General features: G+C 41.9%; 1 protein-coding gene across 1 annotated transcript in view; it reads left to right on the top strand.

Moving 5' to 3' along the window:
- crocc2 (ciliary rootlet coiled-coil, rootletin family member 2) overlaps positions 1–25,580 on the top strand; it is a 51,509-nt gene that overhangs the window by 3,773 nt on the left and 22,156 nt on the right. Inside the window, exons 2-16 of the mRNA XM_033621208.2 lie at positions 29–182; positions 316–431; positions 14,580–14,738; positions 14,841–14,924; positions 16,756–16,859; positions 18,960–19,104; positions 19,551–19,657; positions 20,221–20,427; positions 21,739–21,835; positions 22,016–22,105; positions 22,207–22,341; positions 23,166–23,365; positions 23,980–24,162; positions 24,599–24,743; positions 24,841–24,987. Of these exons, the coding sequence (XP_033477099.2) occupies positions 29–182; positions 316–431; positions 14,580–14,738; positions 14,841–14,924; positions 16,756–16,859; positions 18,960–19,104; positions 19,551–19,657; positions 20,221–20,427; positions 21,739–21,835; positions 22,016–22,105; positions 22,207–22,341; positions 23,166–23,365; positions 23,980–24,162; positions 24,599–24,743; positions 24,841–24,987 (2,073 nt within the window). The remainder of the gene's footprint in view (positions 1–28; positions 183–315; positions 432–14,579; positions 14,739–14,840; positions 14,925–16,755; positions 16,860–18,959; positions 19,105–19,550; positions 19,658–20,220; positions 20,428–21,738; positions 21,836–22,015; positions 22,106–22,206; positions 22,342–23,165; positions 23,366–23,979; positions 24,163–24,598; positions 24,744–24,840; positions 24,988–25,580) is intronic.

Below are 25,580 nucleotides of genomic sequence, written 5' to 3'. Positions count from 1 at the left end.
ACATGTTGGGGTGACTGTATGATTGTAGAAGTTGGAGGAGTCTCTGCTTCACTCTGATGGCAGCTCAGGAGAGAGGACGCTGACACTTCCCGGTGATGGACAGGAGTCCGGTGTCATGCCTACACCTGTCCGCACCCGCATCCGGCAGATCATCACCAGTAACCTTGCAGAGCAGCCAGCTGGTAGGAAAGAGAGCTTTAATTCAAACTGAAGTCACGCAGTACAAACAATAAATCTGCCTCGCTAGATGTTATCACTATACCCCATGTGGCAGGATTGACACTTCTGTATGCATGATCTGTTTCCGTATCCCAGGTGAGAGCTCTGAGGTCAGTGAGCTGGAGGAGAGCAGGGCCCTGAGGGAGCAGCTTTCTCCAAGCCAGATGGACCGTAACCAGCCGCGAGTCAAACAGGCCAGTCTCACAGACAGGGTAGGAGTGACACAGGGCGGCCACACATTCTCAGGTCAAGGCCAAGCTGTTGAACGATATTTACATTTAAGCATTTGTGATACTCATGTGATTCTAGTAGAAATATTGTCATCAGAAATAACGAAATGCTCATGTGACATCATCTAGCTAAGTACACATTATCGTCCTGTTATTTTTGATTTAAACAACAATACATGGGGACTGTAGTTTTGTCATGACCATCATAATCATGTCAGTGTGTGTAACTGCGATCATGACAAGCACCTCTTCAAATACTATCTCTAAACACCCCCTGTTACATTTTCCAACCTTGTTTTGCTCCTAACTGCATCGGCAGACATTGTTTATAATGTCAGATGTCAATGCAGCTCTTACAGGCGTTGGAGTATGTAATACTGTCGATGGTGAATTTGTGCAGTTTTGTTTGGAGATGAGATCAAGAGGGTCAACCACACTAGAGCATTGACTGCAAAAAGCTACCTGCATTTGAAATGGAATATGGTTACAGTAAACATCAGTGTACCGCCACTCTTTCCAGCAGGGAAAGCCTTTTGGGGCTGAACAAACAAACAGTGTGGGCAGCTTGAAACAGCTTCGCATGTACTGTAGTGAAAGCTGAGGGAGAGAAAGTTTGGAATATACATGTACAGACTCTCGATTGAATTAATGCAACTTGGCACAAGCACTTTATGTCATACGTTTTTTTTAATTAACTGCTGTAGAATTATAGTGTACATATTACACTAAGTACTGTATAAGATCCATTGTGTGTGTGTGTGTGTGTGTGTGTGTGTGTGTGTGTGTATGTGGGGGGGTGAGTGAGTGTGGATGCATGTGCGTGTGTGTTTGTAAGTGTAAATAAGAAAGGGGAGGGTGGTTCATGAAGGGTTTCCTTGTGGTCTGTTCAGGTAGACTCAGACCCCCCTGTGCTCACAGGGACCGGCGTCTCCCTTCACAGCCCCCCATGGTTGCCCCTCCATGTAGCGGCTGCTACATGGGGGGAAAATTGTGAAAGTCACCGGCCTCCTCCCCTGAGACTGTTGAAGAAAAAGCTCATTTTTCACGGGGCACAAAGCGGCCATTTGTGATAACACTGCCCTCATTCTGCTGCTTAAATCTAATGAACTCCCATTGCTTGCTTTACTCTTGGAACTTATTTTAAAACCAAGGCTATAAATATAACTTAATTAGCTTGGCAGATATATTTAGTGTATTTATTTTGTTGATATTTTTAGATGTGTGAAAAGGCACTAAAGAGAAAAAAACATAAGCAAGTGTTGCTGGTATTTGAAGCCCACACCACTGAGTACCAGTTTGAAGAGTGGTGGGGTGCAGGGTTAGCACCAGCGACCCAATCACCAGAATGAATATTGAAATTATGCATTTCTGCAAAACACGGATTAATTTGTACTTTATTATGTATCGCGTATGTTGGAACTATGTTTCATCAACACTGTGGTTAACATGGTTAGGTTTTGGCACAAAAACTACTTGGTTATGGTTAGGAAGAGATTGTGTTTTGGTGTAATACCTGGTTTTGGGGGGCACATTCCTCACTGGAAATGCCTTGATGTCCTGGTAAATAATAGTAGCTTTTTGTGGCACAATACTGTCTGGAAATGCAGTGATCTCTTGTAAAAAAAAAAAAAAAGTTTTCTATGGCATTTTCCCAGCTGAAAATGCAGCAGTGTCTCTGTAAAACACAGCCACTTTTCATGGCACTATCCTTGCAGGAAATGTAGCAATGACATGGTAAAATCAACTGCACTGTGTGGCACTATCACAGCTGAAAATACAGTGATGTCTCGGTAAAAACAGCCACTTTTGATGGCACTGTCCCGGCAGGAAATGCAGCAATATCTCCAGTGGAAACATAGCAACAGGTCACTAAAAAGCAACCAGGTTTGGTGGCTAAAAAGACACTGAAGGCGCTATATGATGGCTTGCTAAAAAAACAACAACTGGCTTCGTTGTTTGTTGGTCTCCAACAGTGGTCTGCAGCTGGCAGGATCTTGTGCCATCCACCTTCCTCTCCACCTCCCAATTATAAAGTCAGCTCATATATTAAGAAATGTTGATATGATTCATATAAAACATACAAATTTAACTTGTCCGTGCTTTGCAGAAACCCTAAATGCCAACATTTTCCTCTGATGACTGGGCTCGCACGAGACAAAGATCACAGAAATTATAACTGTTAACGCAGCCGAATGTTTTATCCGGTGGTGTCTCAGGAGTCAACAGGTTCATTACAAGACTCCTGTTGTGACTCGTCTGTTCCAGTGAAAGCTCCTATCTTCTCACTATTTTTCCCCTGCAGAGCAGCATGGTTATTTGGCAGCTATGCTGTGATGTGATGTTAATGCACTGTGCTAATCAATGCCCTAGAGCCAAACATACCACCTTGGCTGTGGCATCTGTGTGGAGGTAACATTTAGGCCAACAGTCTTACCTGCAGATAGCTTCCTCCCTCAACATTCACTGCCGAAGGGATCGTATTACTAAATATATCATACAATGTATGATCCGTTTAATTTGTCAGCATATTTTGAGGCCCATATCAGTATGTCTCACCTGTATGTGAGAAAGCAGCCAGACAGTACACATTAATCATCAGATCTCATGAGAAGGGCTGGGCATTAATTCAATATAATTGTTTTTTGGCTGTTTAATGGCATCATGCAAATCATGATGATATGCAATCCTCTTGTTAAATTAGGCAGTATGTTGTCCTTTGAGCAGTTCACCCTGCCCCTACAGTAACAGCCATCCTACAGTTGCCTGCTCACAGCTGGAGTCTGACCTCATGTCAGTTCCAAGGGTCAAACAACAAGCCCTCATAACTACATCCAGGCCAGTGTCTTTTAACCTTTGGGATCAGGTTGAAGTGATGTGACCAGGTTATTTTTCACACAATGCCAAAGACAAAGAAACTTTAAAGCCCGCAGCAGGAAGGTGTTAATCTCTCTCACAGGGTTTGATTTCTCCGGTTACATCACCATGTTGTTGTTGCATGGTCATTTTACAGCAGACTTGTGACTATTGAGTCTCTGCTAGTCGCCTGGCAACCTCACAGTGACAACAAAACAAGGAAAATATAAAATATATTAATATATATTATACATAAATTCTTTTATTTTTTCCTTTCAAGACTTCAGGAAGTCACTTCTTCTGGCCAAGAAATTGTCTTGCACATAAACTCCTGTATCATTTGTTATAGTTACACCTCAGTTTTTATGGATTAAAGCTGCAGTGTGTAGGATTTAAGGGTTTTTATTCACAGTAATGAAATCTAATATTCCTAATTATGTGTTCTGTAGTGTAAAATCACCTGAAACCGAGAATCATTGTGTTTTTGTGACCTTAGAATGAGCCGTACATATCTACATAAGGAGTGGGTCCTCTTTCACGGAGCCCGCCAAGTTGCACCAGCACATTTTATTTCCTAAGAGTGTTTTGCCCAGTCCTGCCCTATTGTGCTGTGATTGGCTAGCATTAGTCACATCAACGCAATGAGGTTAGAGGCAGTAAGGACAAAGAGGTCATGGTTGATAACACATTGCACCACTGTGTTTCTACAGAAGCCCAGAACAGACAAACCAAGACCTTGCTCTAGAGAGGGCCTTTTATTTTGTTACGTTACCTGAAGACCACTGTAGTTCTACTACACACTTGGAAACAGAAAGGTGAGGGGAGGGTTATTTAGTTGGTTGTAATCTTTTTTTTTTTAACTTTGGACAGAGCCAGGCTAGCCGTTTCCCTCATTTCCAGTAAGACTGGTGGCTGGCTGTAGCTTCATATTCTCATGTGACTCTGGGTAAGAGAGTGAATAAGCATATTTCCCAAAATGTATACCATTCCTTAAAGGGACAATTTACCACAGTCTGGTGCCAAAAATATAATGAAACTAGATGGGACCCCCCTGTGGTTCTCAAAACGTTAAAAAAAAAAAAAAAAAAGCTAGTTCAGCGGTGCTAGGTGAGCTAACAGTAGATGCATGCTTCCTTCTGCACCTTCAGTGCAATGATACAGTTGGTTGGTGTAGTTCAGTAGAAAGAAAATAGTTCCTACATGAAACTACTCACAACAAGGTCTGTGGATTATCTTGAGTAACCAGGTCATGACTTCTGGAAAGAGACATCGCTGTCGAGTTTTTCAAATGTCAGTTTTTCAACTGCCATCTACTTCCATGAAACTGAAGAGACCACATTTTCCCAACTTTCCTTAAGTCTCTTTGACTTGACAGAAGACCATTAATGCAATACTGGTGAGGTCACACCTCGACTCTGAAAGCCGTCCTCTGTGTCTCTGTTAAGTCACTCAGCATGATCCTTGATGACCCCAGAAAATTGCACATGAACCAGGATAAACCTTGACCCAGTTTGTGAGCTGGATGGTCCCAGGAGGTTGGAGAACATGTTGGGGTGAATTCTGAACCCTCTGTGTTGCTTTTGGAGCCCCGCCAGTGTGCATTTTCTCAGACATAGACATCCATACCCTACTGCCTGAACTCTTTGTCAGTGGCTGCACAATGCTGCAGTGTGGCAGTCAGTTGGATAAAGATAAACTCTCGCTGAATGATTTCTGACACCATCTGCCATTTGCCAGTGCCGTCTGAAATCTTGACTCCCCTGGGTCTCTGCATAAGAACCCTGTCAAACATAGTCAGAGCAGATAAAGTCTGTTTTTAGGGATTGTGTTACTGTCCCCTTTTACCCTGCTACCCCCCTCTGTTTCCAGTTTGTTTTTCCTGCTGGCACAAACCCATTCATTTAGGCTGCAGTTTAAATGGAGCGCTGCCAAAAAGTCTGACTCTTTCAACTATCATGAAATTGTAAAAATTAATTGCCTTCCCCAGAGAGAATACTCTTGAAAGCCCATCCATGCGCTGAATTTTTGATGAAAGTATTCCATTAAACCTTTTCAGCATTTGACATTAAGCTACTCATGTTACCTGACTTTAAAGTCAAACATTAAGCACAGTTTTCGGTTCTTTTTCACATGTCAAGAGCGTCTAATCAGATGTGAAGTCTTGAACTGACTGACTGGTATATGTATAAGCCCCTACAAAAAACACTATAGTATTACCATTAGGAGTCACTGTAAACATACCACACAAAAAATCACTATTGCTTTAGTAATTCCATGTTTTTTTGGGAACACAAGATAGAAAATTACTATTGAGTTGGCTATGGTCACCATATAGTGAATTATAGTTATACCATATTGTATAGTATTGCTATGATGATTGTATTTCCATTCTTAACGGATACAGATATTTTCCCCCAACATTCTAAAATATATTGTGTTCATATGACCTTCTTTTCACAACATATCTTCATTCATACTAGAACGCAAAAATGACGAACGCAGTAGTGTACAGGCTGATATTACCTTTTTCCAAACACCAATCAGAGATCTCATCACAGGTGATTCCTGTTCAATTTAATGTTGCAGGAGCTCACTCAAACATAAGAGGGATGCTCTGGACATGTTCAAGTTTTCCCTTCAGTCCTCATCGACAACAATCCCACTCTGGAAAGTGTCCCGCTATTTGCTGATTCAACTGCGCCTGATCCAAAATGGTTGTTTCTGGTTGAACTTAAACCACAGACATGGAGGAGGACCAATAGGCCAAGCAGTGTTAACAAAACGTTAGCGCACGTGTGGTCTGCCGTTGTTGTGGTTGTTTGTAGCACATGCTTATTACACAAAGCAACAATAAGCATGCACAAGTTGAGGAAATCATGTTATAGTTTCTCAAACTCTCGATTTTATATGTCCACACACACATAGTCTGTAACCGGAAAAATCTGCACCTTAGAAGGCGTTTTTAAAAAAGCGGAACTGCAGTTCATCGACTCGCCAGTTCACAAGCTAATGGTTGACATAATGGTAACTATGTCTAATATGTATACAGTCTGTGGTGTTTATGAGAGGCCAAAACATAGAGGAAAATCTCAAAATGTCTGTATACGTGTTGACAGGGCCCTAAGCAACGCCGTAATATTACCTGAAATATTTACTGTAGAAACACCAAACAAAACACTATAGTAATATCACACATTTACGAGAACATCATCATAGTATTACTATAGATATGGCTGTTACACTGGAGGAATTCTTCCTGCTCTGATTAAAGTTGACTCAGCAGCACAATATGTGGTATTTCTATCCTGATTATTACTATTATTGCTTTTTAAATGACAAAGATGACACAGTTTTAAAACAAATTACTTATTCATGCTAGGGGAAGGCTGTGGCTCAGGTGGTAGAGTGGCTTGTCCACTAATTGGAAGATCTAGGGTTCAATCCATGGTTCCTCCACTCCGTATGTCGAAGTATCCTGATGGCTATGCCAATGGTGTGTCCAAGTCTTAAAACTGTGCGGCAGCCCTGGCCACATGTGTGAGAATGAGTGAATGTGACTCCTTGTGTAAAAGCGCTTTGAGTGTTAGGAAGACTAGAAAGGTAATTACCTTACCATCTAAATGCAGAATACAAGAAGGTAATGAGGCCGCTGCGTTCCTTATTTCAATGCATCGAAACAAGGGGTGCAGCTTTTTTAACTTAGACGTTTTGGTTGCGTCTGATTACTATGGATACATAATATTCATATACGTAAAACTGTTGGCACAAGGTAGAGTACCTGCTCTGGATGAAGGAAAGGTTCAAGCACCAAGAGAGAGAAGATGGACCTACTCAACAGTGTGGGTTTTTAAATGCTTTTTAAAATAATATATAATAAAAGAATACATGGTGTAACTATTGAAATATGTCAGGGCCACTACAGCCAATAAAAAGGCACTACAGAAAAAACTGTTGTAATACAATAGCTGTTGAAAAACACTATAGAACATCACAAACTTACTATAGACACTATAGAGTTCTTATAGTACACTATAGTAATGCAGTAGTTTATTTTAGTAGGGTTGTGTTTGTAGGTTTTGCACAGCATTGTCCTTGCTGGCGGCATTGTGTTAAGTGCTACAAGGCCGGCCACATGCTTGTGAGTACACCGTGTGTATTATTAGTTTGGCCATATTTACACAGATCACTTGTATCCCTGTGTGCCATCACAGCAGCTGTCCCCGTAACCAAAACGTTCACTCCATGGTAACACACTCACAGCAGCTCCCCCTCCTCGCTCCCATTCCCCCTGTTTGTTATCCCACATTGTGTAATTACCGTCAGTGATGATACATAAACAGCTTTCACAATCAGCTGGGGCTCTTTCACAGAGTCAGCACTCAGGGGGTAATGTGAGGGGAAGGGGGAGAGGGTATGTTGTTGAAGTAGGATAGTGCGTTTTTTGGGCAGCTTGGGGGCGATGGACATCCGCTCCAGCTGTGTTTAGGAATCTGACAGATAGTGCACTCCATTAATTCCCTTTATTAAGCCTCTGGGCCCAGGCCAAGCCAGGGAAAACGTTTGCAGCTGTAACCCTTCACATGCTGGCTGGACTGCGCACTCATGGCCAGATTTCGTTCTGGGTGAGTCAAAGTCAGAAAGAAAAAGGACTGACCGGTGTTACACAGTAAGAGAGGAAACACTTTAGAAATGCAAAGCAAATTTCAAAACATTTAAAAAAGAATAGCTGAAGCATTTGATAAACTGGTGACTTATCAGCTCTCCAAATGTTGTGACATTAGGTCAGTGGGAGAATATTGTAATCATAACTTGGTAACTGAAATGGATTGGATTTTGATCTACCACATGAGCAAGGCAGCAAGTTTTGGCCCAAACACCAAAGCCTTCACAAGGGCCTTGAAAATGATTCTCTTGTTGCTTGTTGGCAGATGAATCAAAGCAAGATTATCCCTTGATGTTGTTTGAAGTATTTATCAAAAGAGACAATACAAGGAGTGGCACAAATCATAAATATCAAGAAATATAAAAAGCTAATTCAAAGCACATTTTAAGAGGCTGAGAAGTCTTTTACTTTGGAAACATAAGCGGGGCTCAGGACACAGATACTTGGAGATGGAAAAAAAAGAAAAGCAAGCAACCATATGGAGGCATAAAACATACCATGATAAAAAGGCTGTTTTTGTATAAATTGCATCTTTAACATTATTGCAAAATGGCAGTAGATGACCTCAAAGAGTCGTGCTACATTGGGTTTGGGCTCAGTCCACTTTAGGGGGCCGCAGAGGCTGCTGAAGAGCGATTGTAGGCAGATCGTAAATAGCGAGGGTGTTCAGTGAGCACACTTCTGGGCCCCCAGTAAGCCCTGTAAGCCCCAGAGTTAGGGCAGATGGAGGACTGGGATTACTCGCCTCTCTCTTTTGCCTTTTTACAGTCACCGATGGATGGGTGTGTTGTGAGGAACAATGAGTTCAAACTAACTTAGAGATGAGGGTGATGAGATTAAATGATGCAAGCAGAGCGAGGGAGTAGATGGTGATGTAGGAGAGTTCAGTGAATGTGGGGGTCTCCACAACAGGCTGTTATGGCGCCCTCTTGGGAGCTTCCTGCACGGAGCATGGCTAATCCAGAGCAGCCTCCAGCCTCCTGCTTTACAGCTGAGTGGGGAGAAACAATAAAAAAAAACCCGTCCCCTCTGTAGTGTGCGGAGCATGGGCGAGGCGCTGGCGAGAAGCCCACACACTGCAGCTATGTATGAAAACGTGCAAACAACCGTCCTCAACAGGGCAGGGCGGAGACCTTCAGGGGTTGCCAGGGACACCTGGTCACTGAGTGCACAGCAAGGTAGGGAGGGTGTAGACTACAGCATTGGATGGAACTGAACTACACATAGAATATATTGGCAAAAACTCACAGGCTAATGTCACAATTTGTAGAAACAAATCTGCAATATTTGTATAATTTGTATTTTCTTCCAGTTCCAGGGAGGTTGGTGTGTCCCCACAGTGTACTGTATGTTTTCATATGATGTGTTTCATTTTAGACAGACGAGAGATTGTAGCTCCATAAGCCCAAGTTTCACTGCGTGTGTCATTTGAAGTGATTTGATTATTTGCTGATTTGTTTGGGGATATACGCCATTAAAGTCATCGCAGGACAACTCCAAAGGACAAGTTTTCTTTTAAATAAACATAGTTATGTTTACATTCAGTGTTCCTCACCAAAACACATTTTGTGTTTATCCTCGAGGCCTGACAGACATGTTGGATGTATTTTCTTCCTCATGAAACATTTACAAAGCCAATTTTTTAAAATATGTCCAATCTTGAATTGTTTACATCCTTGTGTACTTGGTAGTAGTTCTACATTGCCTTTGTTGGTGCATTGCTACACCCCTTTGCATGTCACCGCTGGCAACTGTTGATCAGTGATGTAACGTGAAACTGGTGGCAGAACTGCATATCGTGCTGCCAGGATGCTCATGTATGTGCCTGTATGTCCCTGTGCATGTGCGCAGTACAAACAAAACAGGGACCCAGCTTCATGGCGCTACCAGTGGTCGAAAACTCACAGGGTATCTTTAAAGATGGAGAAGGTGGAAATCTGAAAGAGGCAAAAAACAATCAAAGAATATAAAAATGCATCCTCCTCCTGCAGCTCTCTCCTCTCTGTCTCAAGCCCCTCCCACCACATGACCTCAGGTATATGCACATGCTTCATACAGTACCCCAGTCATTGTAGAGTCGCCCGCAGCTCATCAGCTCAGCCATTCTTGCCCCACCCTTTCTCTGTTTATCTGACTGCAAATGCTACAAGAATTAGCTTGCTAGCCACCCAACTGTCCCTCCGCCTTGCTCCCTGCCACTGTGAACTGCTTCACTTGGAGGAGATCAGGCAGCAGCTGCTAAAACGGACATTCTGTTGGCGGCTGTACCGCCAGGTTTCACAGCAGGCTGGTGGCCAGCAGCAGCACCGGGTCTAATCTGTGTAATGGCAGCAACATAAAGTTATCTGAGCTGGTGGTTAGTCTGGGGTCTGCGCTTGCTGGATTCTGGTTTCTGTGGCGGCTGACTGATGGGCCGTCTTCGGAGCTGCTGCGTGCTCTCCTCCTAGCGAGGTGGTCTGAAGTGATACACATTCTCATTCAAGACTCCAGCTAACATTAGCTACATAAAATGTTAACTTAAAGCTGCAGCTATGAGCCTTTAGCTCTGGTTGGCAGAAGGCTAAACTGTTAGGAAAGTTGTATCTCCATCTCTAAAAGGTCCCACCGATACTAACACACGTTTTTATTGATTTATTGTGAGACTCTTTTTGATAAGTCCATCTTCCTCTTGTTGGTTGCATTGCAGTGTGGGCAGCTATTGCCAATGCTGGTATCACACCTTTTTCTGCTACTGAATCAGGGTTTCACCATCTGAAGGGACATGAACCCTCAGCTGCATTGGTAAAACAGCCAATAGGAATGCCTTCTCTCTGACATGACCTGTGATTGGTCCCCTGTCACAGGCTAGATTTTCTAAAGCCTGAAATCAGAGCCAAGAAGAGGTAAAGAAGTCTAGTGTCCCCTCAGTCCACTTGAATTTCAATTATGCAAAATTATTATGGGATTTTTGCCCAGTGACGCCAAAATAAAACTGCCTACCTCAGCTTTAAGGTACAGTATCAACTGAAATGACAGGGGCCTTCATCCGAATCATTTAACTAGTTTTTACACTATCATTAGAAAAGTTTATATTGTGCACACTTGGTACATTTTAATAGAGAGTTAATAGTGGCGGGTGATTGTTGCACCAGTGCACCTTAATGGGTTAATTTTGGCCATGGTATTGACTGTGCTCCCTCTGGGGAGTCTTGTTAGGCGCAAATATGTGGAAATAACTAAGCCTTTTGTATTTCTGAGTTACTTGTTATGAGGGTGAGTTTGATTTAGTTTTGGTATGTTTTCATGACTTGGTGTAGTACAGCATGGTCTCAGTTGTACTGTGGTCCCCTTCCCCAAACAGCATTAGGCCCCTCCACAAGGATCCAAATGTAGATTTGTTCATGTGCTGTAATAAACCATGTGTGCTATGGCCATGTATTGAAGGTGTATTTATAAAGTACATGCTTGTTAGTAAGTCAGTGTTATTGCTATAGTTGTGCCAAAATACTTGAAAAGATGCATAATCACTAAAGCTCCACACACAGCTGTTTCCAGGAGTCCCTTTAAACACAGCTGCTGCAGTTCTGTGTGTTTCAAACACTCCGCCCATGTTGTTCCTCCCTTCTCAGTCCCTAAAGCTGTCACCTCAACAACGGGCAGTAAAAGAGGCTTTTGTGCTCTCTGGGTCCTCGAAGAAAAACACCAAAAGCACGGAGCCAAGTGCATGATGGCTGTTAGTGTAGTTTGTAGTATAAAATTCTGAGAAGGGCATTTGAAAATGTGTTAATAATGGTGGCAAAGTGGCGGGGTTCAGTGTTGAACAGTGAGACTATTGTCTTGGCTCTCTTGGAGCCTGCTGGAGAGATTAAGCACCCAGAGAAGAGATGAGGTACAGAAGAGAGGTGGGAGGGAGTGGGTCGCAGGGTTGATTTGAAGGGCTTGGATGGTGGTTTGGAGTGTGTTGTAGGGGAGGGGGCTCCCTCGCTCTCACTCTCTTCCTCTCTTTTAAATGAGAAGTCGGCAAGGGCAGCTGGAGGCACGCAGTGTGTTGTAGCGCTCTGGGGCCATGTGGTTTGTATTAGTGAGGACAGGGTGTCTGGCACCAGGATAGAGAGTGGGTGGTGCAGTGGGAGTTTAGGTTGTGTGAGGTTGAGAGGTTACAGGACATTTGGATTTCAGATATGGGAGAGGATATGAGATTCCTCAATGAGAAAGAGCAGTGCGTTGCTTTGTTTTTAGATGCAGTTGATAGACACAACCATTGACAAACATACTATACTTCTACATTCCATAGACATCAATACTGTAACCCCATCTTTGAAAACAAAGTTTGTGAAACTTTCACACTTTGCAGTCAATCACATGTTGAGTATTACAGGGTTCCTATTTCTGTGGGGAACATGCAGCACACATTTAGTCTCATTAGTATTGATATCATTGAATTGTGATGATAGTAATGACAAGTCAAGATGTAAGACATTCTTTCTGGCATAAATTTGCATGCATAGTATGCGTCAAAGTATATCAAGCAAAGCTCCCATACATTAACTTTATTTTTCTCAAACACAACCCACAGTGAACTGATGAAAACTGCTAAATGACTCCTCTGAATGAAATCATAGCCCAACCATTAATCACAGGTATATCCAGATATAGGATGAGATAGACTGAGCCACAGGTTAAGTACAATAAATCCCCGTGAATGGTGCAATAGACGTACACCACAACAGCTGCAAAAATGACCATAGCACACCTCCATGACACACTGTCAATGAGTGTGTTTCCATCCGCCTGTTTTTATGTGAATTCGAAATTTTTCTATGTTTGTGGGAGGTAAAAAAGTTGGTGTATCAATATCAGGTTAATGCGACTATAAGTGCAATGGAAACAGATTAATTTAATATATTATGATGTACGGTCGTGAGATACTGTCATTGCATAGACCAATGCACGCTCTCTTCGTTGTCTTACACATCCATTAGTTTTCTTCATTTGAGGTTTAACTGGGGCTCTGTTAAGTATGTGATGTCATTGAGGTCTCTACTATGCAGTGGTATAATGGCAACTGACTGCCACCTACTGCTTATCTCGATAAATCAGCCCCCAGTATTCGAGTAACAGTTGTGGATGGAAAAGCGCACAAATGAGCATTGTCTTTTGCTGATTTTCTGAAAAGTCAGCTGGAAACCCAACTTGAGTTTCCAGTTTCTTAAGTACACCCACATAAAACAGTGCAATCTAACTCATTTGGTCTGCAATAAATCCTTGTGAACGGTGGAATGGACGGACAGTTCAGTATTACGCAGCCCAGTACAGCAACACCACAACAGCTGCAAAAATGACCACAGCACACCTCCATAACACACAGTCCGTGAGACAGAGTACAATAAGCTTTGTAAGGATTTATTGTAGGGCTGTTGCATTAGACCTTACAAATGTATGTAATAAACACAGTGCAGAGTGTGTGTATATTACTGCAATGTGCAATATCCTGTCACATTGTCAAACTTGCCAAAGGTCATTTGTTACTGCGGTTGTCAGTACTTGGATACTTTTTTCGACACCGCATGTTTAAAACAATACAACCTCTGCTAATTACATGTTCTAGTAATGAAAGTACTGACGATGTAAAGAACAGATATATAACACGATTTTAAACTCAATGCTGCACAGATGGCCCTGTGTCTGTTACGGCATTCTCACCAGCAGTGAACCCACAAAGTGACTGGAAGCGTGTGTGTTCAGTGATGTTTTCTGTACCAGCGCTGTGTACAGGTTATTAATTAAGAAAATATATATGTGTATGTATATCCTATTTTGTATGCTAGGCCATTTTTTCTGTTTGGCTGGACTGCAGAGTTGAGGTCAGCCCTATAAAGATGAAAGTCTGTCCCTGAATGACTGAGTGAGTGATGAAGTTACACCATTGGTCAGTGACTGATGACATCAAAGTTGGTGTTTCCCCATTGGCTGTTGCTCTTTCAAAATAAATAGGTGCTTACAAGCTGATGGACAGAGACATGGGTGCTGACAGTTATGTGTTACTGTATTCCTTGTTTTCTGTAACCAGTGTTGCGTAACAGGATACGGACATTAGCAAGCTAGCTAGCTAACTAGCCAGCCACTACAGGAATGCTTCATCCACACACTAACACATCGCTATCATCAGATGAGTGACAACTATTATTTTTTATGAGCATTGTAACAGAAGCATAAAGGCGTGGTAAATTAGCTAGATAGCCAGCTAGCCACGGGCACAATGGCATAGCACTACACTAGGGGCTTCCCTAGTGTAGTGGTTAGAGCACTCATCTTCCATGTGGAAGGTCCAGGGCTCAAATCATGCTGGGGTTGACGTCAGCAAAGGCATGTGGTCGCAAGAGGCTCCCACCTCCAAATCAAACAGGATCAGATTCTTTAAGGAGACTTCAGGATAAGAGAGTAACCCCGGAATCTGAGCCAAGTCCTTGACAAGGGTGCATCTCAAGCCCATCGTAGACGGGAGGTCCCAGATGTAAAAGCAGATTCAGGTCTAGCCATATACTAGGTTTTGACCTTGTCTTGTTATACCAGTGTTTTGTCAAAGTTTTAAATTCTGTTATCGTGACCACCCTGTGTCTTTCTGCTCCACCCAGCTCGATCAGATGCTGATGCTGCCGTCACCAGTGGACTCAGACCAGGACAGTGTATCACCAGGATCCCTGAACAAGGAGAGAGCTTACAGGCAAAGACTGCAGGCGTTTCAGGAGGCCCAGCAGAGACAAGCCCAACTTGTCCAGAAGCTTCAGACCAAGGTGACTGTAAATAAATAGAACTCACAATTCAAAAACTTTTACATGAAAAAAAAAAAAAGTTCCTTTAGTTCAGCTGTGCACCTTATGTTGATTTTATACAAGGTTCTTCAGTACAAGAAGAGGTGTGGGGAGCTAGAACAGCAGGTGCTGGAGAAGACCTCGGACTCTGAGAAGATGAGATTGTTGGTATGTCTAGACTGTTGCATCATCTTCAAGAAGCAGTATTGCTTAAATATAAATATTCAAGCTCTAAGTCTAAAGGGTATTCTAAAGCAGTGGTTCCCAACTGGTCCAGACTTCTGCGTAGTTATTAGTTCAAGGTCCACACAGATAAAGACGTTCAGTGTCATACTTGTGGTTGGCCATGTTGTCAAGCTAGTTTGCCATCTCTGTGAAGGAGCTCTCCATTAGTCACTCACTCTAAAGCAGGACATGGCACTTCAAAATAAAAGCTCTGTGCCTGAAATTCACTGTACCTAAGAATAAAGTGTGTTTTTTACAAACTTGACACATCTGCAAGTCACTTGCGGTACATTCAGAGGGAACCCGGGACCCACTTTTGGACCTCGACCCACCAGTGGGAACCACTGCTCTGAAACACTGGCTCCCAACTGGTGGGTTGTTCCTGACGAGCACAAAACAATTTTGGTAAAAAAGAGAAGAAGTAATAAAAGCCTATATGAAGCGGTACAATAAAGCACTGTGCCATCATCTGATTTACTAAACTACAAACTAAACTACCAATGCAAAATTCATGGCATACCAATTCTTTTCATCATGCAATAAGCATAAGATGGCATTCTAGTTGCATTGAACTGATTTATTTATTTTAGGAATTATGCATGACTGATGTTTGTTAAATTTACATTTAAAATGAATCTCACTGTCCTGCAGTACTCCAAAGTACCCCTAGAGGCCAGTCTGCTCCTTAAGGCCCAGACACAGCAAACTGACTTCAGAGTACTCATGGTGGTGAAAGTTCCCTGCTGCATCACCTGGAGTAGCCTGTGTCTCGGCCAACCAGCACGTACGTTCTGCTCCTGTGTGAGAACAAATAACTCTCCACACCAGCAGATGGCCATAATCTATATTCCTCATTCAAAGAGGGAAACTGGAAGATCGTCTTGACGCTAGTTAGGCTGTTAGCACGTTAACCAGTGACCAATAAAACAAATCATCACAAAACATTTCTGTCCCAATGGCTAAAGAAAAATAATCTTACCTTAAGTTAGTTTTGGTCTCACTCCCTCTTCACCGACCGGCTCCACCGTTGCTTACGCCAATTCAACATGATGAATCAGCCAAAGAAGGCCGACAGGGGCCGACGGGGGGCAATAGTGGGGGACACCACAACGACTCGGATGGCAGATGCTCACCAACAGCTCAAATTTGAGCGACAACTAGTTGGCTTGGTGTGTCAGGGCCTTTACGCCCAACCTACCTGAAATATTTTTGAACTGGCTGATCAACTAAATTTGCTTTGCTAGCACTGTTATTCTTTTAGCTGTTTTCCATTTTACTGCATAATGTTTGTCAAATCTTGATCATTAGAATTAATTTTTGCAAAAATACACAAAACAGTGTTTAAGTGTTAAACTAATCTTTGTTTAATGGGAGCATTTTTTTGTGTAAATACTGTAATTATAATTAATTTGGACATATAATGAGCCATTATATCTCCATTCAAAATTCTGTAATATCATTTTATCCTTCATGCTCATTTGTTTAAATCCAGCAAGCTATGAAAGTCAACCAGTAAAGGAATAATGCATAACTAAAGGTAAAACATGGGTTTAATGTCGTGAATAAGAGTTGTGCTTTTATTTAAATGTATTTAATTCATCCAAATATTATTCTTGGCCGAGTGGCCTCCGCAGAGAGTTTGGATTAGCGGATTTTCACTGTAATTGTGTTGCTTTCTAAATATTAGCGAACTGCTAATTTACAGCACGACCAAATACTGAAGTGTTACCAAGATGCCAGTCGTGGTGGTGTGTTTTTGTGTGTGTGTGCTCAGCTGCAGGCTCACCTGGACTCAGCCCAGCGTCAGCAGCAAAAAGAGCAGGATCTCAGCATGGCTATCCAGAAAAAGTCTGCTCAGCTGGAGGAGGAGCAGAAGAGGTGAGTGATGGACACCGCAGAAACGTGTACAGCTTCTGTATCCATAAGTAATACATATCTGTGAGTCTTAGAAAAAGAGCACAAAGTTCGGATTCCTGAAATAATCTGCAGCAGCAGGGAGTCGCTATTTGGCTGCAGACTTCAAGCAGTAATTCACGGATAAACCTGTTAGAATTTGCTTTTTTATTTCTCTGTTTCTTGTTGAGAAGCAGAGATCGTGCCGAAATATTTCTGAGAAATGTGTGCACCAGAGATGTTCCCAGCAGTTCCTCCTGCTGCGTTTGCCCTGCCCCTGCTGCAGGGAGAAGGCAGAACCTGCCCTTGGCAGATAATCACAGTATCCAATTTGTCAGAGAAAATTAGTGGGACTATGTTGGCTCTCTTCTCCAAAGCATTTTAATGATGCCTCACATTAAGTGTGGGCCAACCTCTGCAGCTGAGGCCAGGTTTTAATGCCCTGTGATTTATATAGTTATGGAACTTTATTTGAAATGCCCATGGCAGAGACCTGATCGTTTTTACTGCCTAAAATATCACTCACTGCAGAGCTCGATCCACTGAAGCACTTTGTAATGTAAGTGCAATGTAGAGATTAGGCCTACAGCCTCCACTTTGTTTCTGCTAATTATTGGGATTACTGCTGCTCAGTTCCCTTTAAACAGGATATCATCCCATACTTGCAAACATGGGCTTGGCTTTCCTTCAGACAGATAACCAGAGACAGCAGTGAATACTTTTACATGCAGAAAATATTCTGGTTTCTGGCCCTTATTTCTAAAAAGTCAATATTTCTACTAAGCTTTTTACATGACTAATGAAAATTAATATTCCACTAATATTCCTGTTTACATACAGCCATGCAGACTCTAATTAACATACCCTAACATGTCATTTAACACATTTAAATATGGAAAAGCGAAACAGCTGAAGTAGCTTGTGCCATTTTGCTTCTTTGTGTCAAATGGACACTTGAGATTTACAGCAGAAATAAACAAGTTTACAGCCTGGTACAAAAAAACGGCCCATTCAGTGACAGGTGAGGCGTCATACAGTCTGAGAGTCAGATCCACCTCTCACTTCTTCATAGCGCCAACCTCCAGTGGCATTGTTACGTCTGGGCATCAGAGGTTTCAGCCCTGAATGTTTTATAAACAACCCAGATTCTAAATAGGCTGTATATATATGTATTTTAATAAATAAGAATAGGCCTAATAATGATTTTAAAAACGCCCTGGATCTAATAATGTGTCATTCCTTTAATCCATTAAAGCCCTCAAAATTAAGTTTAGCTTTCCACCAGTGACAGACTTCACCTCGCTCTTTCATTCCTTCAACCACCTTCTAGAAAAGGTTGCATTGCAATATTTGCACATATCAGAAAACCTGCTGATGCCTTAGTCTTTTGTAATGTTTAAAAAAATAGGTATGTTCCACCTAACAACCAAAACTTTGGGCTTGTCTTCTGGGCATGTATCTCTACTGCAGCCTTGCAAACTGTTGGCTGGTTGGTTTGTATACAGAACACAGAGCTGACTGTAAACAGGCAAGATCCTGTGTATCGCAAACTGTGTCAAAAACCCCTAATATTCCAATATTCCATATTCCAAATATGTCCAAATAATGCTTAAAAACCTGAATAATATCGGCATATCACAAATGTCTTAACTGGAAATTGCTACATTTGGACTAAGGTCTGATTTGGAACATGCTGTTTACATGACATGTATCAATTTCAGATTCTTGTCATATTTGGAACAATACTGGAATATTAGTGTGCATGTAAACACAGTCAATGTGGCGTGCTTTACTGTAACAGGGTGGGTGTTTAGTGTGAGAATGATGTAAACGTTTTTGTGAAGCAAGCAGATCTGGTTGATATTACATCTAAGCTGACACAGACGTTATAAAATTGTCTCACATGTTCGCCCTCCGGTTGGCAAGGGTGGATCTAGAGACTACATGTAAGAGTGATATGCCTGCGATTTAAATGGGGGGCTGTGGAAGTGTTACAGGAGGGTGTCACGAGACTCGTTTGTCAGGGGAGCAGTGCCAAATGGTCTCTCACTGTCATTATGTTATAATAAATAATGTTATATCCAGGTGTGCAAGCCTCAGCCAAGTCAACTCTCTGCTGCGGGAACAACTGGAGCAGGCAGGCACTGTCAACCAGGGGCTAACGGAGAGCTTGTGGAAAGCTCGCGAAGACGTTGACTTGTGTGATACCCGTCTGCGGAGAGAGCAAGAGGTGAGAAAAACCACAAAAATGAAGTGCTTGAGTCAGAAAAGCAACAGGGAAAGCTCAAGTTTATCCCTTTCTGTACAGAGATTGTGCAATTAAAGTCCTGTTGAGTTCACATGGGGTAGGAATTCCATTCATGGCCAGTTTTGTCAATTCATTCTCATTCCCTGTTCATTTCATTGCTATGATTTTTGAGTTGTTGTTTCCTGTGAAAACATTCCAAGTGCTGAGGGGGAGGAAAATTTTGTGCAAACAATCTGGCGTTCGTGCTGTAAATGGGCTACATCTGTTGATTCAGGGAAATCCAATTATTTGTATGTGTGCCAGTGTGAGTCCAGGAGTTCCAGTATTGCATCTGTTTGGTATCACAATAAAATGAAGGGTGCCATCATTTGCTGTAAGCAACCCTTACCACCCACCCTCGTCCCCTTGTTGTGTGCTTCTCTCTGCAGACATGCGCCTCCCGGCTGAGTCGTGAACAGGCTCGTGTCAGAGCTCTGTGGCGCCAGGCTGCTTCCCTGCGGAGTACTTTCACCCAGCTAAGGACTTTGACTGACAGGTGAGCGTGGCGCACTGCCAGAATCCCTCCAGCGATTCAGGATTCCACAAGAACCCCCACCGCTCCTGCATCTCACACTCACAACTGCAACCAGAATCCATCTCTCTCAGCCAAGGATCAAAGTGGAACAGGTCAACAGGGTCGCCAGTCCCCCTGCTCATTGTTTCCTCACTGGGGGGGCAGATGGCTTAAGGTGTCTCGCTTCACTGTTGAAATCATCCATCAAGGCAAAGCTTGATCTCTATAAGACGTGGCCTCTATCATGTTGAACCACTGCAAGCACTACTGAAGAGTCATTTGCTGTAACAATGATTGCTCAGCCCATAGACAGCTGTACAGTACTGTAATTTAAACTGAAGACACTTCAAAGTGAGCCCTGATCTCAGAGCTTAAATGCCATAGACATCCATCCTTTGCAAATACAAGCAGATAGTTATTTAGTCGGACTAATGGCTCACAACCGTATGAACAAAAACAGCATGTCATGTTTTCTTACCCTTTCAGATTTTTCCTATGTTATGATACAGTCAGTAAATCTTGATGCACATTATTCTGTTCAACAGGACACTGTCTGATATGCGCGGGCAGTGTGTCGCTGCCAGCCAGCAGCTGCATGTTGCCTGCATGAACTTAGAGGCCAGAGTAACACAGGAGAGCACCTCTAGTGGTGTGGGGATGTCAGCACTGGAGAGACAGCTGAAGGACAAGCTCAAAGAGGCCATGCAGCTTCAGGGTCGCTGGGATGCAGAGAAAATTGAGCTTAACTCCAGGTGAAGTCATCTACGAATTCTCTGGGCCTATCGACTGTATCATTTCCCTCCTTTCTTTTGGAACTTAGAACTTAGAACAACTTAGAAATCCCTCAATTTATCTCTCAAAAGCCGATACATTTTTCACCATGAATGTTGGACTCATTAACTACTAATGAAAATAACTGTGTGATTAACAACGTTTTAAGTCAGCCCCCAAACTTAAAACTTCAGACTGACAGCACAAACCCCACAGCCATGTTATTCTACACTCTGTGAATTGGTTTAGCTTATGGAGGACAAGAAATGACTGAAGTATCAATAAACATATAAATAAATTCAGTGATAAATAAATAAATAAACATATTAATAAATAAATAATTACAGGAATAAATTAATTGATAATTAATATGGATATAAATAAATGGTGAAATCAGTAGATATATTAGATATATTAATTAAAATGTTAAAAAAAACATGGAAATAAATAGGTAAATGCATGAATAAATAAAAAAGTTAGTTAAAACAGGACACAAATAAATATCTTAATTTTATTTCTACATTTTTGCACACCTACATCTTTTCTGTATTTCTGTGTCTGTATGTTAATGAGGCATTTATTTATTTTTTAATTTATACATTTATTTAATTATTTCCATAATATTTTTAGCATTTATTTATTTACTGTATTTATTTTCATATTTATTTTTTATTCCTGTATTTATTTATACATTTATTTATTTTTTTGCAAATACATTTTTATTATCATTTTAATAAATTAAAATTATAAGATTGCAAACATGGCATAAGAATGGCATTGACATAGCATTATTTATTTATTTATTGATACTCATGTCATTTTTTGTCCTCCATATTGTAGTCGACGAAGACTAGGACTGTCAAGAAGAAAAAAGTATCATAAACTGACATAGAAATCCTGGGTGTGAAGTAATCTATGGTGCAACTGTTAAAGAACCAATAAATTTCTAAATTCTTCCTAATGTATGATTGAAAGGCAAGCCAAATTTCATCCCTTATATGGACCCCCAGAACTTTGCAAAGTGTCTAATCATTAAAATCTTGCCCAAGAAGCTATTCTCAGTGACCTCTGTCTTTTGCAGAGGAAAGAAGACTGCAGAAATGTCAGTGCCTTTGTATTCAGCTGGCTTTGATCTTATCAGAAGTCATTGTTAATCCTATAATTCTATGCAGAGAATATGATAGCGTTGATGGTCTGGCTGAGGAGGAGTACATGTCAGTCATGTGTCTTCAGTGTCTCAGTAGACCGTGAGTCTGTGTGTCCTATATTTATATGCATATTTATCTGTATAGGATCCTGGAGCTGACTGACACGGTGAAGCACCTCCGCAGCCAGAACAGTGGGAAGGATTCCAGCCTCAACACCATGCAGATCAGTCTGGACAGGATGGTGGGACCCTGGGAATCATGCCTGGGAGGTGGTAGATAGACGGGTGGTTAAATTGGGTTGTAGTCTGGACCCCGGGCTTGATAAACTCCACGACTTCCTCGTCTAGAGGGCTGCAGTCTGGGGAATGTCAGGCTTGCTCTATGTGTGCTGCTTATCTGACCTTAATGGTTTCCTGCTCAGGAGACGAGGAGAACAGAGGATAAAGCAGAGATGGAGGTCCTCCACACAGAGATCCAAGCCCTGCAGAAGGTTTTATGTCACGTTCACCAGGTCAGAACAAAAACACACACTGACCGAGGTCATGCATGAGGTTAGCACACAGAAGATCCATGTTTTGTCTCATTCTCCATCATTATATCTGCCTTACCCAGTTGGTTGGTGGCGACGGTGATGGCAGTGGCTCTGAAAGTTTGTCGTCTTCACCCCTTCATGGCCGGTCTCCTCTGAGGAACACGACGCTGATAGCTGTGCAGAGTGCTCTCTCCAAGTATCATAAACAAACACAGGTTCAATTAAAGTGTCTGTCTTTGCTTTTCTTTTGCCGTTGTACATGTTTTAGACAAGTGGCTCCCAACCTGAAGGTAGGAAGCTAAAAGAAATCTGAGAGGTTATAAAATGATTAAAGAAAGCTTTATTTTCAAGGAATAGTTCAACCCAAAATCAAATATACACATTTTTTCTTTTACCTGTAGTGCTATTTAGGAATCTAGATTGTTTTGGTTAAAGTGTTGGAGATATCGGCCGAAGAGATGTCTGCCTTTTCTATTGCTAACTCACCTAACACTACTAAGCTAGCTAACATTACAGCTCAGCCAAGGAGAACGCCATTATTGTTTACATCTAATGCTGTATTGAGTATGAGCCTCTCGTCCATGAATAGATGCACGTTTCCTTCTGGGCAGTGATACTGTCGGTGGGTGTAGTTCGGTACAAAGAAAATAGTTCCTACATGAAACTGCTTACAGCAAGGCCTGTGGATTATCTTGAGTAAGCGGGTCATTCTTGAAAAAGACATTGCTATTGAGTTTCTCAAATATATTTTTTTGGTGCTTTAAACACCACAAGCTGAGTGGAATCTAGTTCTATCTCTGCGGCCGGAATCTCCAACTCTCGGCAACTCACACCAAAACAATCTAGACTGATAAATGGCACTACATGGAAGAGGAGAAACATGTGCTTTAGATTTTGGGGTGAACTGTCCCTTTAAAAGTTCAGAAATGCCAAAATTGTTGAGAACCACTGTTTTATTTGTTTTAGAGACTGTCATGACATTTCACTCTACTTTCTTTATCTGCACACTTCAAACAATGTGTCCATGTACATCCCACAGGACCTGCGTGGGCGTCTGGATGCCGCCCTGGAGCAGGTGGAAACACTGCGTGATCACCTGCAGCAGAGAGACACTGAGAGGAGAGAGATGGAGCAGAAGATCCAGGAAGTGAGGGGGGAAAGTCAGGAGGCTAAAAAGGCTCTGGAGGAAAGCCTCAGAGACAGCAACAGATACCGCTGCTCACTGGAGCTCAGCTCAAGGTACACCGAAACATTTATTAATTATTGATTTATTTATGCATTTATTAAGTTATTCCTGCTCTTATGTATGCATTTATTTATTTATTAACATATTTTTTTGGTCTGTATTTATTTATGTATTTATTCTTTTTTTTTTAAATTTATTCACGGTTTTATTCGCTTACTCATATATTTATTTATACATTTATTTATTTATGCATTTATTTATTCTTTTATTTATCGCCATTGCTATTCACTTTTTCCTGTATTTATTTATACATTTATTTATTTATCTATGAATTTATTTTTTACTGTATTAATTTATTTTTTGTTTATTTACTTTATTTGTTTATTCATGTATGTATTTATTTACATATTTATTTATATATTTATCGGTCAATACGTCATTTTATCATCCTTCATAGATGACAGTTATAGTTTGGGGTTGAGTAGAAAATCTTCACCATCATTATCAGAGCATATTTGAATGTACTGAAACCTCGCCAAAAGCAATATTTATACGAGAAGTGTTTGTTATGGTTCTTTTTTTAGAAATATGAAGTGTTCTAATAATGAAGATCCACATTGTGCAACAGCTGACCTTAACAAACTCTCTGTACCTCTGTGTCTCACAGTGAGAAGAGCAGCCTGGAGAAGCTGCTGTCAGGGCTGCAGCAGGAGGTGGACTCCCAGCGTGCCGAGCTGGAGGTACTGCGAGGCTCATCACTGGAGCTCCAGAGACAGCGGGACCTCCTGAGGCAGCAGAGAGAGGATCTGGGGATGCAGCTGGCACGCCAGCGCACAGAGGCCCAAAGAGGGTACAGCACGAGCAAGGGAGAATGACCGTTACACAACACGCACCCCGTCACCAGCGATTGTTTTAAAGCTCCGTTTGTTTACAGTTCAGATCAGGAACACATGTCATTCTCCAGTCGGCAATGTACCCAGATGACAGTTGGATGAAAATGTAAATGATTTACATTGCATTACTGCGCTCATGGAAGAGGACAGCTTTTTTTCAGGGTTTCTTTTGCTTTAAAAAAAATTTGATTAGCTGAAAATTGGAGCAGGACATGCGATACAGCAAAAAAGTAACTCCCTCAGAGTTCTGGCCTCTGGCACCAACATTTCTCCTTCTTTCAAAGTGGAGATAGATTGCTGTTAAGGGATTTTGTTTATATAAATGATCTGCGTGTGTGTTAGACAAAGACACGATGTGAGAGAGTCATGTATGTGTTGCATTTTGTGTCCCAGCGAGAGGAGTCTGGAGGAGCTTGAAGGGAAGCACTCAGATCTGCGCAGGGAGCTTGTGACAGTGAAGGAGGCTCTGAGTCAAGTCACCCTGCAGAAGGAGGTGTTGGAGGATGATAAGGCCAGCCTCGCTCTGGCGCTCAGCAAGGTAGACTGCTGTTTGTTTGCACCAGGTAGCCTGATCTGATTTACTAGATTCTCCCTGAGGGTATAAATCTATCTAATATTTATGCCTCGCTCCACAGATGGAGTCTCAGAGTGCTGCTCATGAGTTAGCCCTCACCAAACTGCAGAATCAGGAGGCTGCCCTTAAAGATTCTCTGGCCAAGATGGCTGCCCTGAGCGAAGGCTTAGCTAAAGACAAGGTGGAACTCAATCGTATACTGCTCCAGGTCAGTAGTGTTGATTTTGTTCATGAATACTGTGACTGAATATATCTCTCAAAGACCTTCTTCCTGACTAACTCAAGACAATGACAAGACAGCGCCAACGTCATTAAACACTCATTGTGACTATACCAACATGCAAAACTCAGCAAAGCCCTAATTTTTTTGATGGCTCCCAAAGATAATCCTGCCAGATTTTCTTGAAGTGTGAGGTACGTTAAGAGTGTTTTTAACATCCCACAATCTGCCTGGAAGTCCATCCTGACAACACCAATTTCATATCACAAATACTCAACATGTTTAGAATTTACAATCCGATATCCTGTTGTGAGGAGGGAACCCCGAAGATCGCGGGTGGTCTTGCATGTTTCAGAGGGTTTTAGTGCATAGTCAGGCACCTGTGTACATCTCTGACCTGCTCCACCGTTATATAACCAGTAGGTCACTTAGGTCGTCTGACTAGAGGTTACTGGTCGTCCCTTGTGCTCGATTGAAAGCAAAAGGTGATTGTTCTTTTCATTGTGAAGTGGTGGCCCTGACACTGTGGAACACTGTCACTATAGACATGTGATCTGCGGTCTGTGTTGACGCCTTAAAAG

Source organism: Epinephelus lanceolatus, chromosome 6, assembly GCF_041903045.1.
Source record: "Epinephelus lanceolatus isolate andai-2023 chromosome 6, ASM4190304v1, whole genome shotgun sequence".
Taxonomy (NCBI): domain Eukaryota; kingdom Metazoa; phylum Chordata; class Actinopteri; order Perciformes; family Serranidae; genus Epinephelus; species Epinephelus lanceolatus.
Note: the sequence above shows the minus strand (reverse complement) of the source record. Positions and strands in the feature narration are given on the sequence as shown.